General features: G+C 36.1%; 2 protein-coding genes across 2 annotated transcripts; both read right to left on the minus strand.

Moving 5' to 3' along the window:
* Positions 1-522: 522 nt before the first annotated feature.
* On the minus strand, positions 523-1,117 carry LOC141403184 (uncharacterized). Its single transcript, XM_073985361.1, has 2 exons — positions 739-1,117; positions 523-674 (listed from the first exon to the last, which is right to left on the minus strand). Exons 1-2 carry the CDS (start codon positions 1,115-1,117, stop codon positions 523-525), a joined length of 531 nt encoding a protein of 176 aa, XP_073841462.1.
* A 12,137-nt stretch (positions 1,118-13,254) lies between these two features.
* Positions 13,255-13,837, minus strand: LOC141403185 (uncharacterized). The gene is made up of 2 exons (XM_073985362.1): positions 13,588-13,837; positions 13,255-13,520 (listed from the first exon to the last, which is right to left on the minus strand). Exons 1-2 carry the CDS (start codon positions 13,835-13,837, stop codon positions 13,255-13,257), a joined length of 516 nt encoding a protein of 171 aa, XP_073841463.1.
* Between the last annotated feature and the right edge of the window lie 2,812 nt (positions 13,838-16,649).

Raw genomic sequence — 16,649 nt, forward strand, 5'->3', positions numbered from 1 at the left:
TAGTGTAGGGTATAGAAATAAGTGGCAACGGTGTTCAAAATAAAATGTGGATCTGTAGTGGGATTCTGAAATTCATTTTTGCTGTTACCGACAAAAATCGGTAAAATTAAATCGCAAAATTATGACTAAAAACATAAAGAAAAGCTGGCATCACTGTTTGTGTCGGTAGAGGCTAGCGACTACTTTTTACTCATCGTTAACTTACCGAAAATTTTCGTTAATTATCGAAATTATAAGCATTTTAATTTTACCGACAATTATCGATAACAGCAAAAACGAGTTACAGAATCCCACTACTGATAGCACTTTATTACTCTACATTTTATGCCAGTCTATAACTTAACCTTTATTTCACCTCTTTAATCTTTTGATTAAAGCAGAATAAAGGAAAAATGAAACGGTGAATTTTACTTTCAATTTTTTTAATATTATATTTACAAAATATCACATTTTATCATTATTCGTTTCTAAAATTCATTATGCCTGGAAATACATTCGCTTTTGTTTCTTAGGGTTTGACATCTACCAAGCATGGCCATGACCGTGATCGTGTTCAGCTTCAGCGTGATGAGCATGACCAATATTCTTAACTACAGCATTGAAGCCGTTATGTTTGTCGGCGTGATATTCCACAATACGGGTGGTACCATCAGCTTCTTTCAAGGTGTAGCCACCTAAAACAAAACATTTATTTATAAGAACATTTCTTGTTCAATAGAATTTCTTAAGAACACTTACCTTTCACTTCATCACCATCACGTTGTTCCCATTGATCCTTCACATCACCAGTTTTGGGATCCTTAACTCCATACTTGAATTCATATTTAGGATGAGCATATTCATCATAATGTTCATCATGACCATGGCCAGCATCATGTGAATCACTGTGGTGGATTTCATGATGATCTTCCCAACCATGATGGCTTTCATGGCCATGACCAGCAGACAAACCATGGCTGTCACCACTGTCGTGTCCATGAGACCAATCATGATGGTGGACAGGTTCATGCTTAGTTACCACCGAATAACTGGTAAGACCATGATGACCATGATGCAAATGTCCAGCAGCAGCCAAACCGGACAAAGCCAAAAATGAACCAAGTGTAAGGAATTTCATTATTATGCGTCTAGCTAAAGAAGTTATGCTTTTGTTTTGATGAAAACCACAGAACTGATAACATATTCCAGTTGGACGCATGGTTTTTATACCCAGACTCTTAGCCAAATAAATTCAGCATTTTTAATTAATTTTTAATGCAGCGGTTTTTCGGTTTTAGAAGTGTAACATTCCTTTCATATATTTTCATATTATTGAGTACTAAACTGAAATGTACTAAATAATCGGTAAGTATGAATTGTGGTGCATGGTAAATATTAGGTTAGCATGTTATTGTGTGGCTAACATGACATGACGTCATAACATTTTTGCAAGAATCATTCATTCGTTAATTTTGTTTACCGGCTGAATGAATGACTGACTGGTTGGTTGCTTGCAACTCACTGGAATTTCAATTCCATTCAAAACTATTTTGGGCGGTATTAACCAATTTTCTGGAGTTGTTGTTATTTTAGTGGTAATATTGTTTGGGGAAACGATTTAAATGAACATTTAAAACAATTAACAGAAATTGTAGTATTAAAGGAATAACCACAAATTTAAGTGTTGACAACACCTGTTTACACCAACAAAAATTATGTTTTAAATATTATGACCTATTTTTTGTTTGTTTGAACTAATTTGCATTGTGTTTCTAAATTGTTACTTGTTTGTAGCAACAAGGTATATAATTCAAATATTTTAAATAGTATATGTTTTTGTTGGACAATTTTTTCTTTCGTTATAATTAACAAGCTTGGATTGCCAATAATACAACAAATGCTAACGAGTTTTTATGTTCGCATGATTCATTTCGATTTCCCGTATGTCACTTCCTGCATCCGGGATCTATACTTATATCTTAGGTCTGATCAACAAATTATTATTACTTTTCAAAAAGTATTTATTTATTCATCAATAACCATCTTGTCCCCAGTCATTCCCCTCAGATATTATGTGTACACTTATGTCAGCGTTTTTTCCAATCCTCGAAATGCTTGGGTATAGTCAACAGTTCCTGTTTCGATTTATCTCTTATCTCCTCAATCTTAGCAAAACGCTTTCAGCTTTGGGAAGAAGAAAAAGTCAGCGGGGGCCAAGTCCGGTGAATACTTTGGTTGAGGCATTTAACAATTCTGCGCGTTTCTGACGAATTACTTTTCACAAACGGCACATAACTTCAAGGTAGTTTTCCTTATTGACCATACGACTCTGTTTCCATTGGGATGATTGGGCTTTGCTTTCAATGTCATAGCCATTTGACCAGTTATGAGGTAATCTTGATCGTCGTTGACGATGTTCAACAGCTGCGAAAATCGAAGATAGGCAACACACGAAATTTCAAAATAAAGGTTATTTTTTGACCAGAAGTCTGATTCTGTAACTGTCTACCCAAGGCCTACATAAGGTCGGCCAATAAGCCAAGCTGATTATTATATTTGATGTCAAAAACATTATTGTGATTTAAAATACAAAGAAACTAAAATCACAATAATGTAAAATCTATTATGTTTGTTGCCAAATGTTGTTAACAGTACTCTGAATGGCCGACCATCTGTAGGCCTTGTGTCTACCGATGGAATTAACGACAAATGTCGATAGTTAGTGATATTTGTCTGTAAGTGCTATTCTGTATACAAATTTTAACGATTTTTGTCGGTAATTATCGAAAATCATCGGTCAGTTACCGACGAAAAAAGGAGTCGTAAAGTCGACCGACATAAAAGAATTTTTATATTTTAAACAAAAAATCAAGGAAAACCATACTTTTTAGAAATGGCATTGGAATATATTTCATTTTAAATAAAAAGGAAAGCAGATATACATTTCTTTACACATAAAAAAGGGCAATTCTGCGACATATGGAGGATCCTTTCGATCTAAGTGATAGGAAGCTTATGACACTGTACAAATTGGAGATGTATACATTTTATGAAATAATGGATAAAATTGGGGGTCATTTGGAAACCTCTAGAATTGCGGTAAAAATCTCTGAGAAAATAGTAACAATTTGCAGTACGAACGAAATATATTTAAGGATATGTTTCGTAACAGTTGCTGCCCATATCAAAATGTATTGGTGGTTTCGTAACAGTTGCTGCCCATATCAAAATGTATTGCTGGTATCGATTACCATCAACAATAAAAGAAAGAAGAATATTACCATGGTCGTCATAGATAATACGTAATTCTGAAATAACTGATCAATATACACAACTTAAAAATTCCTGTTCAATATATGTATATGTACATATGAAATGTTAGGATTCTACATCTTCCTTTTCACTCTATATTTTATCGAATTAAAAAAACCACTCCACATCATAAAAATTCCAAAAAAATCCAACCAATTTGTCCAATATTACATCATGTTTACATTAGAGCTTTTTAGAGCTTGTCGGGTTAACATCCTTTATGAGAATTTATATGTATACGTAATGGATTTGACAATGAAAATCCACTGGACTTACTAAATATAGTTATATTTATAGTTTTAACTACGATTTAGTAATTTTTAGGTGCCATTTTTCTACATGTAATTTGATACATATTAGGTCTGTTCCAGAACTGCAAGAATCTACTAAATTTTACTATTTTTTCTTTTCAGTATCATAAAGAAAAAAATTGTTATCGTAGAACAAATTTCTAGATTCTTGCAGGTTCGGGAACAGAAATAATAATTTAATATTTCCAACAGTACTTTAAATAATTTCATTAGAATTATGTTAACTTTGAATGCAAGTTTTTTTTTCGTTTAAAGTGTGATTTTTTCCATTTCTCCAAAAAATAACAAGAAACGTTAAAAAAAATTAGAATAATTTAAGTACTTATTATGGGCTTTTCCTTTTCAAATGACCTGCATCTTCTTTCCGTCATTCTACCGATATTCGTGCTAAAATATTCGTATCGATAACTTTGAGTTACTTTCGGTATTTCAACCGAACATTTTCGTTAATTAACGATACCCGAACAATAGTTACAGAATCCCACTACAGACCTCGTATGTACACACAGAAAAATATATGTTAGAAATATGTTTGGATCCAAACAAATATATGTTTGGGACTGGTGCAAACAAATATATGTTTGCAAAATTTTGTAACATACCTCAATTTTATTTGTTTATACCAATATATTTTTATGTTAGAACATATTTTGGGTGGAGAGAGGATTTTTGTCAAAGAGCGTAACAACAGGTCTCTTGCTAATTTTATAATAAATAGCTGTGTGTATGGTGCAATATAACAGGTATCGGCATGTGCGGTCAGACGCATACGACATCGAGAGCGTAAATTTCGCTCTCTCCACAAACATCGTGTGGGTTAATGCATTGCTTAAATTAAAAATCATTAAAAAAGCGACGGCACAAGCTTCTTCATTGACTTCTGAGTGAAGACTTAATGGTGGTTGTTTTTTTGTTACTCTCATCAAGGGCACGTGTGCCACTTTTTGCCGCATGCTGTAATAGAAGACGTAGAAGCGACGACGGGAGGGTGAAAAATGTTTGTTTTTGCTTTGGCGGTGTGTATAAAGTAAGTGACCAAACTCGTGTGTTCCGTTCTTTGTTGTTGTTGCGATTTATTCATCAACAAGCAGTTATTTTTTCTGTAAGAGTTAACACAGTTATTTTTGTTCTTTTTGCGAGAAAGACATTTTTCTTCAGTTTCCTCAAGGCAGTCGTTGACTAAAGACGGTAAAGTAAGTGAATAAATCATTGTTTGTGTTTTCTTAAAGAAATTGTGCTTTTTAATAAATTAAATGCCCAATACACTTTATAATTGGAAATGTTATAATTGAATCAAAAAGGTGAAAGAAATATTTTATTAGACAAGAAAGAAGTCGCACTTAATATTGGTAATAACATTAAAACATTTTTCAGATACATGCATATATTTGAAATATGGATGTACCTATTTATCGCATTATACCATTGTTGGTCAGCAGAGAAAACAAGTAAAAAAGTAAAGCATGTGTGAATTGAAACACTTTTTTCCCAAAAAAACGTATATATTTAAGGGGGTTTCAAAATGTTGGGCATATGAACCGACAAAAATATGGATTTGGATAGAAGCTCAAAAGTTTTGCCAGAAAGGTATCTAAAGGAATGGACCGACATAGTCCACTTTGGAAGTGGGTCTTATTTTGGGTGTACGGAAAATTATCATCTGATAATCTTTTTAACACTTTTCAAATTTACATATAGCTCCCCAAATTTCCAATGATACCGCCCGTTATAACGTCAATAGGTAGTCTAACTCACTCTGATAAACGACCAACCCCCTCGCTCATATGTTTTTCGATACCCAGACTTCTGACTTTTGCTAATAAACTATATAATTGCACTCTGAACTTTGAATGTGATAATATCGAAAAGTGAAATATGAAGAAATTTCCATTACTTCCGAAATTTCTGACTCTTGGACCCATGTTGATGTTTCTTTCTCCCCTATCACCCGCCACCCTACCTTTTAAACTTCCCAAAAAAAAAACGCAAATGATTTGATTCATATAAAAAATGATATTTTACAAAATATTGTAGATTTTTGCATGCGATTTGGTGGCGTGTTATTTATGTCCATATTTTTTCATACCTGTTGTTATATATTGAGTCAAAACTTTTTATTTTCTTATTTTTAAAGCATTAAACTATAAATAAATGCAAAAATACCTAATTTCACTTTAAAAAAATATTTTAAAGACATTTTTCTAAAACCTGATAAGAATAAGATAAGAAAGTTGTGTACGACCACAGTGATCTCTTACCTAAAAAGAGATTCTCTAAGGCCGGGGTATTGGAGTTCTTCAAGGTTTACAGTAGAGTACCAATTATATTTAAAAATTGCCTCGTTGATAGCTGGGCGCCACAACGAGTAATGGGCTTTCTTGCCAAGTCCCTCTAGTGGTAGGGAGGCTATGCCACGACTGACCTCAGTCCCTCTACAAAATGAACTTGTTCTAAAAACAAGTAAAAAAGTATCAGTCGGCTTTGCCGACAGAGATATATCCTCAGCATATGTGAATCGAAAATTTCATCTGAGTGACAAAAATGTGGATTATGATTAGATTTCAAAAGTGTTGCGGAATAGGTACTTAAGGGAATGGACTGACATAGTCCAATATGGAAGTGGATCTAGTTTGGACAAAATATGACGAAGCCCACATTTTGGACGAAATCGGTTGATCAGTTCGAGAGTTATCGTTGCTCTCCAGCCACTACAAATGCTGCCATAGGGGCTTTTTACACCTTTCGTGCTGTTTTCTAAAGAAGTATGGACTTGCCATAAAAAAAAATTTACCACGAATACAAGTGATTCGAAAGCAGGTCTTAAAACGGACTGATCCGAATTTTTGTGTGGGAGATACCCGAAGGAGTACACAAATATTGTCCTTATTCGAACCTGCTCTATATCTGGTAGATATGTTATTGTGTGTAAAGTATAGACAAAATCGGTAGATACCTTCAAGAGTTATCGTGCGCACAATTTTCCGAACATTTTTAAACTTTTGTAGGGAAGGTCCCTAAAGGAGTGGACCGATATGGCTTATATGCAAACTAAAACTATTCTTGGACAAGATATTACGAAGGCCAAATTTTGGATCGAATCGGCCGATGCATTTGAGAGTTATCTTGCGCTCCAACCACTACACACGGTGTCATAGTTTTTTTTTTTAACTTTCAGGCTATTTTCTCAGGAAGTATGGACTTGCCCCTGATAAAACTTATACCATTAGATGGGGCAGGTACCGGAAGGAGTGGACCGATAAAACCCATTTTTGAAATAAAAACTAAGTTTGGACAAAATACTACGAAAGCCAAATTTTGGACCTAATTGGTTCATCCTTTCGAGAGTTATCGTGCGCACCAGCCAGTCAGACAGACAGACGGGCATGGCTAAATCAACATACTTGGGGTCTAAAACCATTATTCCGATGAGGCACATTTTGCCCGTATGAAAGTGTATATACCCTGGTTAGCATAAATGCTGAGGGTATAAAAACACAAATATTATGAAAATAAACCTTCGACTGATTAGATGTGGATGCTTGGCACCCTCAGTCTTCACTTCCACTAATGCATCAACCTCACTCTCCCTGACAATGCCAGCAGCTCAAGCTCCTTTAGTAATTGTGGGCGGAGACGACAACCAGAAACTCGACGACTTTAATGACAGTTTAAACAGACAGACCAGGGTCGCCCAATGTTTCAATGATCAATGTCTGCAGTCAATATAATGTAAACCGTTTGAAAGTATGCCGAATCGACTTGTTCCATTGGACCGGTCTTGTTAATGTCTGACAGACCCCATTATAAAGGAATCATTGGAAGAAGAAATTGGTAGATGGTTTAGCGGTACCTCTGACATCCAATAATGCGCTAAAGAAGAAATGGAAAAAAATCATACCGATGGAAGTAACATACTGCCGCCGGTACATCAACAAGGATAAAAAAACCATCAGCGATAAGATGTTTCAGCTGATAAAAAGATTCACAACACGAAAATGAAATTCCCACCTGAAGTACAGGAGAAATCTTGTCGAGACACCTATGGAGGTGACGATTATAGGAACCTCCTGTTCTGGAGACAGTACGACATTGTCAAATCCGCAACCTGGAACGATTGAGCACTCATAAAGGAGTCCTAATGTGACAATGTTTAGAAAGTGTAGAGACCTATATACCCCCACCTATTACAATAGGTAATAAATCAACCAAGGCGGCTAAATCTAATAATCTAATTTAATAACCTTTAGTTTTGCTGATGACACGAGAATGATTTAAAAAAGATTTATCAAAAACATACCCTTACTAAGTATCGTTAATAATATTATAAGCGAATGAATTGGCGATACGTTTTACGAAACACTTTTGATGAGTTTTGTTTTTATATCCTCAGCATTTATGCTAACGAGCGTGTATACACTTTCATACGGGCAAAATGTGCCTCATCGAAATAATGGTTTTAGACCCCAAGTATGTTTGGACGAAATGTGTTTCAGACAATTTGGAGTCGATTGAGCAATGTCCGTCCGTCTGTCTGTCTGGCTGGCTGGAGCGCACGATAACTCTCGAACGGATAAACCCATTCGGTTCAAATTTTGGCTTTCGTAATATTTTAGCCAAACTTAGTTTAAGTTCGAAGATGGGCTATATCGGTCCACTCCTTCCGGTACCTCCCCCACAAAATTTCGAAAATGTTCGGAAAATTTGTGCGCACGATAACTCTTGAAGGGAATAACCGATTTGGTCCATAATTAGCCCATCGTGAAATGTGTACCAGACTTAGATAAGGTTTCAATATGAACTCAATCGGTGCACTCCTTCGGGTACCTCCCACACAAAATTTCGGAAAAGTTCAGTTTAGGGCCATCTCTCGAATCTCTTTGATTTTTGTTTTAGCAACTTGTATTCACTGCCCTCCATACGACAGTACAAGCTTCATCAGGGGCAAGTCCATACTTCCTGAGAAAATAGCCTGAAAGTTTAAAAAACCGCTATGACACCGTGTGAGGTGGTTGGAGCGCAAGATAACTCTCAGACGGATCTGCCGATTCGGTCCAAAATTTGGCCTTAGTAATATTTTGTCCAAACATAGTTTAAGTATGAAAATAAGCCATATCGGTCCACTCCTTCAGGTACCTCCCCCACAAAAGTTCAAAAAATGTTCGGAAAAATTATTCGTACGGTAACTCTTGAAGGGAGTGGCCGAATTGGTCTATACTTTACACATCCTAATATATCAACCAGATATAGATCAGGTTCAAATGTGGACTATATTTGTCCACTTCATCCGGTACCTCCCACACAAAATTTCGGATAAGTTCACTTTAAGATCTGCTATGGAATCACTTTGATTTTTGTTGAAGCAACTTGCATTCGCTGCCCCAAGTATGATGGTAAAAGTTTTTTCAGGTGCAAATCCACACTTCTTGAGCAAACTGCCCGAAGGTTGTAAAAACCCCCTATGGCACCATATGTAGTGGCTGGAAATTCAATTCCATAATGGTCAATGTCGATTCACTCCTTTAGGTATTTCCTCCGCAAAACTTTTGCTCTTTAATCCTAATCAAAATTTTTGTCGGTTCATACGCCAAAATTTTTTAAAACCCGCTAAATACATACGTTTTTGGGAAAAAAAATGTTTCAATTTACAAAGGCTGAGGGTATATCTCTGTCTTGTTTTTTTCTTTTTGCGAGAAAGACATTTTTCTTCAGTTTCCTCAAGGCAGTCGTCGACTAAAGACGGTAAAGTGAGTGTATAAATCAGTGTTTGTGTTTTCTTAAAGAAATTGTGTTTTTTAGTAAATTAAATGCCCAATACACTTTATAATTGGAAATTTTATAATTGAATCAAAAAGGTGAATGGAAATATTTTATTGGACAAGAAAGAAGTCGCATTTAATATTGGTAATAACATTAATACATTTTTCATATACATGCATATATATGAAATATGGATGTACCTATTTATTGCATTAAATCGGAGAAAACAAGTAAAAAAGTATCAATCGGCTTTGCCGACAGAGATATATCCTCAGCCTGTGTGAATTGAAACACCTTTTTTCCCAAAAAACGTATATATTTAAGGGGGTTTCAAAACTTTGGGAGTATGAACCGACAAAAATATGGATTTGGATAGAAGCTCAAAAGTCCATTTTGGAAGTGGGTCTTATTTTGGGTTTCATTCCCCTCGAGTCACCATATAATTCTGAGGTTTTGGACCATTATATCAGGAAGCATGTACTTGCCTACGAAAAACATAATATCGCTGTAAACAGGACCACTAGGTAAATATTTTCAATTAATCCTCGAACAGACCCTCAACCGGGTTGCTCTCTTTATGAGATATTGCGCGTACCATTTTAGCGATATTTTTCGAATTTTTGTACATGCACTACCTTCGAATTTCAAAGTGTGGACCAACTCAATATTTGGTTCGAGAATTGTCGTGCTCTTCAGACACTACATATGTTTCCATAGAGGGTTTTTACGTATTTTGTCCAAACATACTTGGGGTCTAAAACCATTATTTCGATGAGGCACATTTTGCCCGTATGAAAGTGTATATACCCTCGTTAGCATAAATGCTGAGGGTATAAAAACATAAATTCCTATGCACGCGTGCATAGGCATTTTTGTGCTTGCGCTGACGCACCTTGTGCGCGTATTGTTTTGTGTGTAAAACTAATAATGGTGGTTGTTTGGGGTTCTGCTACTAATTGCGTAATTCAGTAGTCACACGCGCAAAATTTGCGGTAATGAAAATTGAGTTTTAGGGAGAGAGCGTATAGGAAAGATCCCCTCTCTACTTTTTACTCTCCGCTCTCAATCAAAAACACAATTTTCTTTACCGCAAATTTTGTGCGTGTGACTACTGAATTAGCAGCAGTGGCTTGGCCATCAGGTCATTATATAATCATTTGATTTCAGATGCCGATTTCACGTTGATGATTTCAATTTTGTGTACTCATTCTTTATACATGTATAAAGTATGTGTGTATGATGAGTGTACGGAAAATTATCATCAGATAATCTTTCTAACACTTTTGAAGTATTCTCACTCTGATAAACGACTAATCACCTCGCTCATATGTTTTTCGAGACCTAGACTTCTGGCTTTTGCTAATAATCTATATAACTGTACTCTGAACTTTGAATTTGATGTGAAATGTGAACAAATTTCCATTATTTCCCAAGTTTCTGACTCTTGGACCCATGTTCATGCTTCTCCCCTATGACCCGCCAACCTACCGATGAAGTACGTATGACTGATATCAATTTTTAAATTTTACTCACTTTTAAACTTCCCAAAAAAAACCCAAGTGATTTGAATCATATAAAAAATGATATTTTACAAAATATTGAAGATTTTTGCATGCGATTTGGTGGCGTGTTATTTATTTCCATATTTTGTCAAAATTGTTGTTATATATTGAGTCAAAACTTTTTATTTTCTTATTTTTAAATCATTAAACAATAAATAAATAAATAATTTCACTTTAAAAAATATTTTAAAGACATTTTTGTAAAACGTGCAATTTTGTTGCAAATATGTATATATTTTTTTTTAGATGGAGGATAACGCAAGCCTATATCGTTTATAATTGTTAAAAACTCCATAAAATTTAAAACAACGTATTTTGAATGTATTATTTTGGGATAACAAAGTTATGTACGACCACAGTGATCTCTTACCTAAAAAGAGATTCTCTAACGCCGGGGTATTGGAGTTCTTTAAGGTTTACAGTAGAGTACCAATTACATACATATATTTAAAAAGAGCCTCGTTGATAGCTGGCCGCCACAACGTGTAATGGGCTTTCTTGCCAAGTCCCACCCATGGTAGGTGGGCTATGCCACGACTGACCTCAGTCCCTCTACAAAATGAACTTGTTTAAAAAAAACACAAATAACATGAAAATAAACCTTCGACTGATTAGATGTGGATGCTTGGCACCCTCAGTCTTCACTTCCACTAATGCATCAACCTCACTCACCCTGACAATGCCAGCAGCTCAAGCTCCTTTAGTAGTTGTGGGCGGAGACGACAACTAGACACTCGACGACTTTAATGACTGTTTAAACAGACAGACCCGGGTCGCCCAATGTTTCAGTGATCTATATCTCCAGTCAAAACTATGTAAACCGTTTGAAAGTATGCCGAATCGACTTGTTACATTGGACCGGACTTGTTAGCGTCTGACAGACCCGATAATAAAGGAATCATTGAAAGAAGAAATTGGTAGATGGTTTAGCGGTACCTCTGACATCCAATAATGCGCTAAAGAAGAAATGGAAAAAATCATACCGATGGTAGTAACATACTGCCGTCGGTACATCAACAAGAATAAAAAACCATCAGCGACAAGGTGTTTCAGCTGATAAAAAGATTCACAACACGAAAATGAAATTCCCACCTGAAGTACAGGAGAAATCTTGTCGAGGCACCTATGGACGTGACGATTGTGGGAACCTCCTGTTCAGGTGACAGTACGACATTGTCAAATCCGCAGCCTGGAACGATTGAGCACTCATAAAGGAGTCTTAATGAGACAATGTTCAGACAGTGTAGAGACCTCTATACCCCCACCTATTGCAATAGGTAATACATCAACCAAGGCGGCTGAATCTAATAATCTAATTTAATAACCTTTAGTTTTGCTGATGACACGAGAATGATTTAAAAACGATTAAGCAAAAAACATACCTTTTCGAAGTATCGTTAACAATATTATAAGCGAATGAATTGGCGATACTTTTTACCATATTGTGGCGAAAAAACACTTTTGATGAGTTTTGTTTTTATGACAGTTTTAACTTTATTATTGATTGATTATTCCAAAATGTTTCTTTTGTGTACCTCTTTCTTCTTTGTTTCTTTGTTATATTTGATCAAATTCTATTTTACGTGTTGTTCCAGCGATTCGATGGGTAAGTGTTGTTGTTGTCTTGTATTCTGTAAGTTACAGACTGTAACCCAGCCATATGCTGTGATTGGCTGACTTCCGTATCGTCAGTTGCTTGGCAAATGACTGCAAATGTGTGAAATATTATGTTTCTTAACGCCGTAATACTTAATAACTGCAAAACTACGTGTTTCTGATACATTTAGTTGCATTTTCAAGGAACAATGCATTAGTATTCAACTGAAATATTTTGACAAAGTTTAAAAAACACAAAGCAACTGACGATACGGATGTCAGCCTTTATCAACATCTATTGCTTACATTGTACGACACAGTAATATCAAAGTTATTTGAAAAATGCATATGCGAATTTCATACAAATAAATAATAAATAATTCATTTTTTGTGGCAAGAAAAACGTTTGCGAAATGTTCGGTATAATTTTTCCAACTTTTGGCAAACAACCGAAAAACACAAGAAAAAGATTTACCGAATCTTCGACAATGATAGTCGATTCCGAAATTTGTGAACTTACGAAAAATATTACAGAATGGTATGGTGGGATAGTAAGTAATATCACTTTATTTCATATGTATCAAAATTTTTTATTTTTATCAATTACAATTTAAATATAACTCGATTTTTTTCATTTAGCATTTAATCGTCCATAAATATAAATAATTGTTCCACAAACATCCCGGAAGGGAAAAGGGACTCTTCTTAATCGTCCATATGTTTGGTAGTTAATGGAATTAGTGATGGTAATTGTCATAAGGTCCGTAATAAGGAACACTATCATAAACGACATGCTCTTCATTATGATGATGGCTATGGTCATCATGATGGTTGTGTTCAATGTGATGTTCATCGTGATGTTCATCATGATGATCCTTATGATGAGTTTCGGGATGTTCAGCATGGCCAATTGTTTTAACATCAGCATGGAATCCGGTGTGATCATCGGCATGATAGTTAACAACACGAATGGTACCATCAGCTTCCTTTAAGAGGTAGCCACCTGCAAGCAAATACAAAGTTATCTTCAGAGTATAAAAAAACAGATGCAGTTTCTAAGTACTATTTACCATAAACTTTATCACCATCACGTTGTTCCCATTGTTCTTTGATATCTTCGGTTTTCAAATCCTTAACACCATATTTGTATTCATATTTGGGATGGGAATAGTAATCATGATGATCTTTGTGGTCATTATGATGGTCATTATTATGTTCATCATGATGGTCATTATGGTGTTCATCATGATGTTCATGATGCTCATCATGATGTTCGTAATGACCATGGTGCTCCTTATGTTCGTAATGGCTATGAGCCATGGTTAATGGCAGACACACCGACACACAAATGACAAAAATAATGATTTTCATTTTCAATGTTTGTTTCTTTTGTTGCCAATTCTAATAATGCAAAAGAACTGATACCACATTTTTGATTGAATGTTGTATTTATACTATACTTAACAAAAATATTTGTACTGCTTATTTGCATAACCCATGTTAGTACCGTAATTTTATTGCAGTGATTTATGCACTTTAGAATCATGATAAGATTTGGCAATAAAAATGATTTGAATTGCAGACTTTTTATTAGGTGCAACTTTTAGGAAGTACAGCAAAATGTACACGAAATAAATTATGTAGAACTGTGAAAATGATATTAATATTGAATTATAATTCACATTAAACTATGCTGATATTAAATTCCGTAAAAACTGTGCAACTTTAAACAGAACTCCTAAGTTTATGAAAAAATTGGGTGTGCATTTATATCTTTTTTGAATATACAAACATAACAAATATATTTTTACAAATTTTGGTTAAATAACACTGTGAACCGAAATTTTGGGGCGTGGAAAATTCCTATTGGAGATGAAAGGCCTTGGTGAGTATATACAGAACCCCGAAGGACAGATTCGCCGTAAGTCGAACTTTCGCGATATGGCATGATGAAGTTTTTGCTGGAGACCCTAAAAGCCACCTGGAATCAGCGTTATATCTTTGTTTGCTGTTGTTAAGGCTTATATTTAAGATGACATGTCTTCAGTCAAATCGAATGAGGATTATTTTCGTAGAGCACTTCGACCTTCTAACTCGCTTCCTTCAATGTCCTTTTCGTCCTTTATTTTAAGAGCCGCTATAAAAGTACCACAAGATGACGTTTTTCAGCTTCGAAATGTTCTGCAAAAATGTCGGCCAGAAAATTTTAGGTAGGGCCCTCATTGACAACAAATCGATTTTGTCGCGTTTTCGTGGTCGTTTTGTCCCTCGACATTGCAGAGCCCTGGTATCGCACAAAACTTAACGGCTATATTACATGATTTTAAGATGAACCTACAACTTTGAAGGATCCTAACGCCTTTTGGGCAATCTGGCTATCTACGTATACCGTGACTTTCCTATCTGCAAAGTCGGTCATTCCCATTACCAGTTCTAAGGTTTCTGTTTTCTGACTGAAAAACACTGATGTTCTCGTTAAGTTTGTACCAGCGTCTGATGTTCAGTTCTTCGTAATATACACCAGCTCCTGTGCCTTCTTCCATCTTCGACCTATCAGTGAAAATGGGCTATCCAGGAAATAGTCTGGCCTGCGTCCACTCACTCAGGGATTATTACCTCAGATGTGTCAAAATCCAGGAATGGTGAAATGTAGTCGGTTTTACACCACCATGTCTCAAGCCGCGAACAATGCCGCATTTCAGGCTCCTTGAGCCTCAAGGCAAATCAGGATGCTTGAGACCGAACTAGAAAATCTAGGGGTTGGATATTCTGTACACCTTTCAATACTGCCTGAGTGGTACGTTTTACTGTTGCAGTAATGAGAACTGACGCAGCTCGTTGCACAGCAGCTAACCTAGACAGATTCGAAGTATTATTTAGGGTCTGTCACCAGACGAGGCAGCCATATGTCAGACCACTGTCCTAGAGAACCAATGTATTACATGCTGTCGGAGACCCCAGCTTTTACCTATTGAGTTCTTACAGGCAATTAGGCCAGTCGTGGTGTGCTCCTCAGTGTTCCTCTTCCATTTTACCCAATGGTATTTCGCTTTCGTAGAGAGATTTAATTGCACGCCATCCTGATATTGGCTGCACAATGTCAGTAGTATATCCTTTCCTGGTGAATAGTAATAACTCTGTCTTTGCTTGATTAACACCAAGGCCATTATGATAAGCCCAGTGAGAGAGTTTTATTATACAGTGCACCTTGCATCAATTCAGACAGGGTAGACAACAATTTCCCACTGATCAGAATGACTACGTTATCTATGTACATAGGCAACTACCCTGGTTCCTATTATATCAAATTCAATTAGTAATCTATTCACCACAGGAAGCCAAAGCAAAGGAGAGGAGGGCCCCCATTACAACGGTATACGTTTTTTCAGGGGCAAGTCCATATTTCCAGAGAATTTGGCCCAAAAGTGCGAACAACAACTTTCGAACCAGATACTGCATTGACTCAAACTTTGCACATTGCAATATTTCTGCGAAACTTAGATAAAGTTCGAAGATGGGCATCGATCCACTCCTTGGGATACTGCTCCCCACAGCCTTTAAGCTAACGAGGATTTATACAATTTGATACGATCATCGAAATAATGATTTTCGACTCCATATATGTTTCGACGAAATCAGACCATTTGCAGTCGATTTAGCACTGTCAGTCTGCCTGGCTGCTTGGAGGGCCCGATAACACTCGAACAGAGTAACCAATTGGATACATCCTAATATTTTCACCAAACTAAACTTAAGTTCGAAGATGATCCACTCCTTCAGAGAACCTCCCACACAAAAGTTATAACATTTTCGCTAAGAGGGTGCGCACTGCGCAAGATAACTCTGAAAGTGAGTGACAGATTCGGGGCAATCTTTGCGGTATTGAATATGGACTAAATCGGTCCATTTCTACAGGTACCTACCAGACAAAATTTCCTATTACGACGGGAATGGTGGGGAGAGGGTGTAAATCTCCACCAAAAATCGTCAACGTAGGTCCATGTTTTGGTATAGCCCCCATATAACGGTACCTCCCGATTTTCGGTATTTTGAGGATTGTAGCTACAATTTTAAACTACCTGTAATTTGACGTTTGAAGTTCCCAGTGGCCACAAAACATCTCCACCGAAAA

This window comes from Musca autumnalis, unplaced genomic scaffold (genome assembly GCF_047663935.1).
Source record: "Musca autumnalis isolate F117 unplaced genomic scaffold, ASM4766393v1 scaffold_4, whole genome shotgun sequence".
Taxonomy (NCBI): Eukaryota; Metazoa; Arthropoda; class Insecta; order Diptera; family Muscidae; genus Musca; species Musca autumnalis.

Excerpts from the sequence above, each read along its gene's own strand:
- LOC141403184 (XM_073985361.1), bottom strand. The coding sequence starts at position 1,117 with ATGAAATTCCTTACACTTGGTTCATTTTTGGCTTTGTCCGGTTTGGCT. Across the intron at positions 675-738 it reads TGATGGTGATGAAGTGAAAG|GTGGCTACACCTTGAAAGAA; the intron begins GTAAGTGTTCTT and ends GTTTTGTTTTAG.
- LOC141403185 (XM_073985362.1), bottom strand. The coding sequence starts at position 13,837 with ATGGCTCATAGCCATTACGAACATAAGGAGCACCATGGTCATTACGAA. Across the intron at positions 13,521-13,587 it reads TGATGGTGATAAAGTTTATG|GTGGCTACCTCTTAAAGGAA; the intron begins GTAAATAGTACT and ends ATTTGCTTGCAG.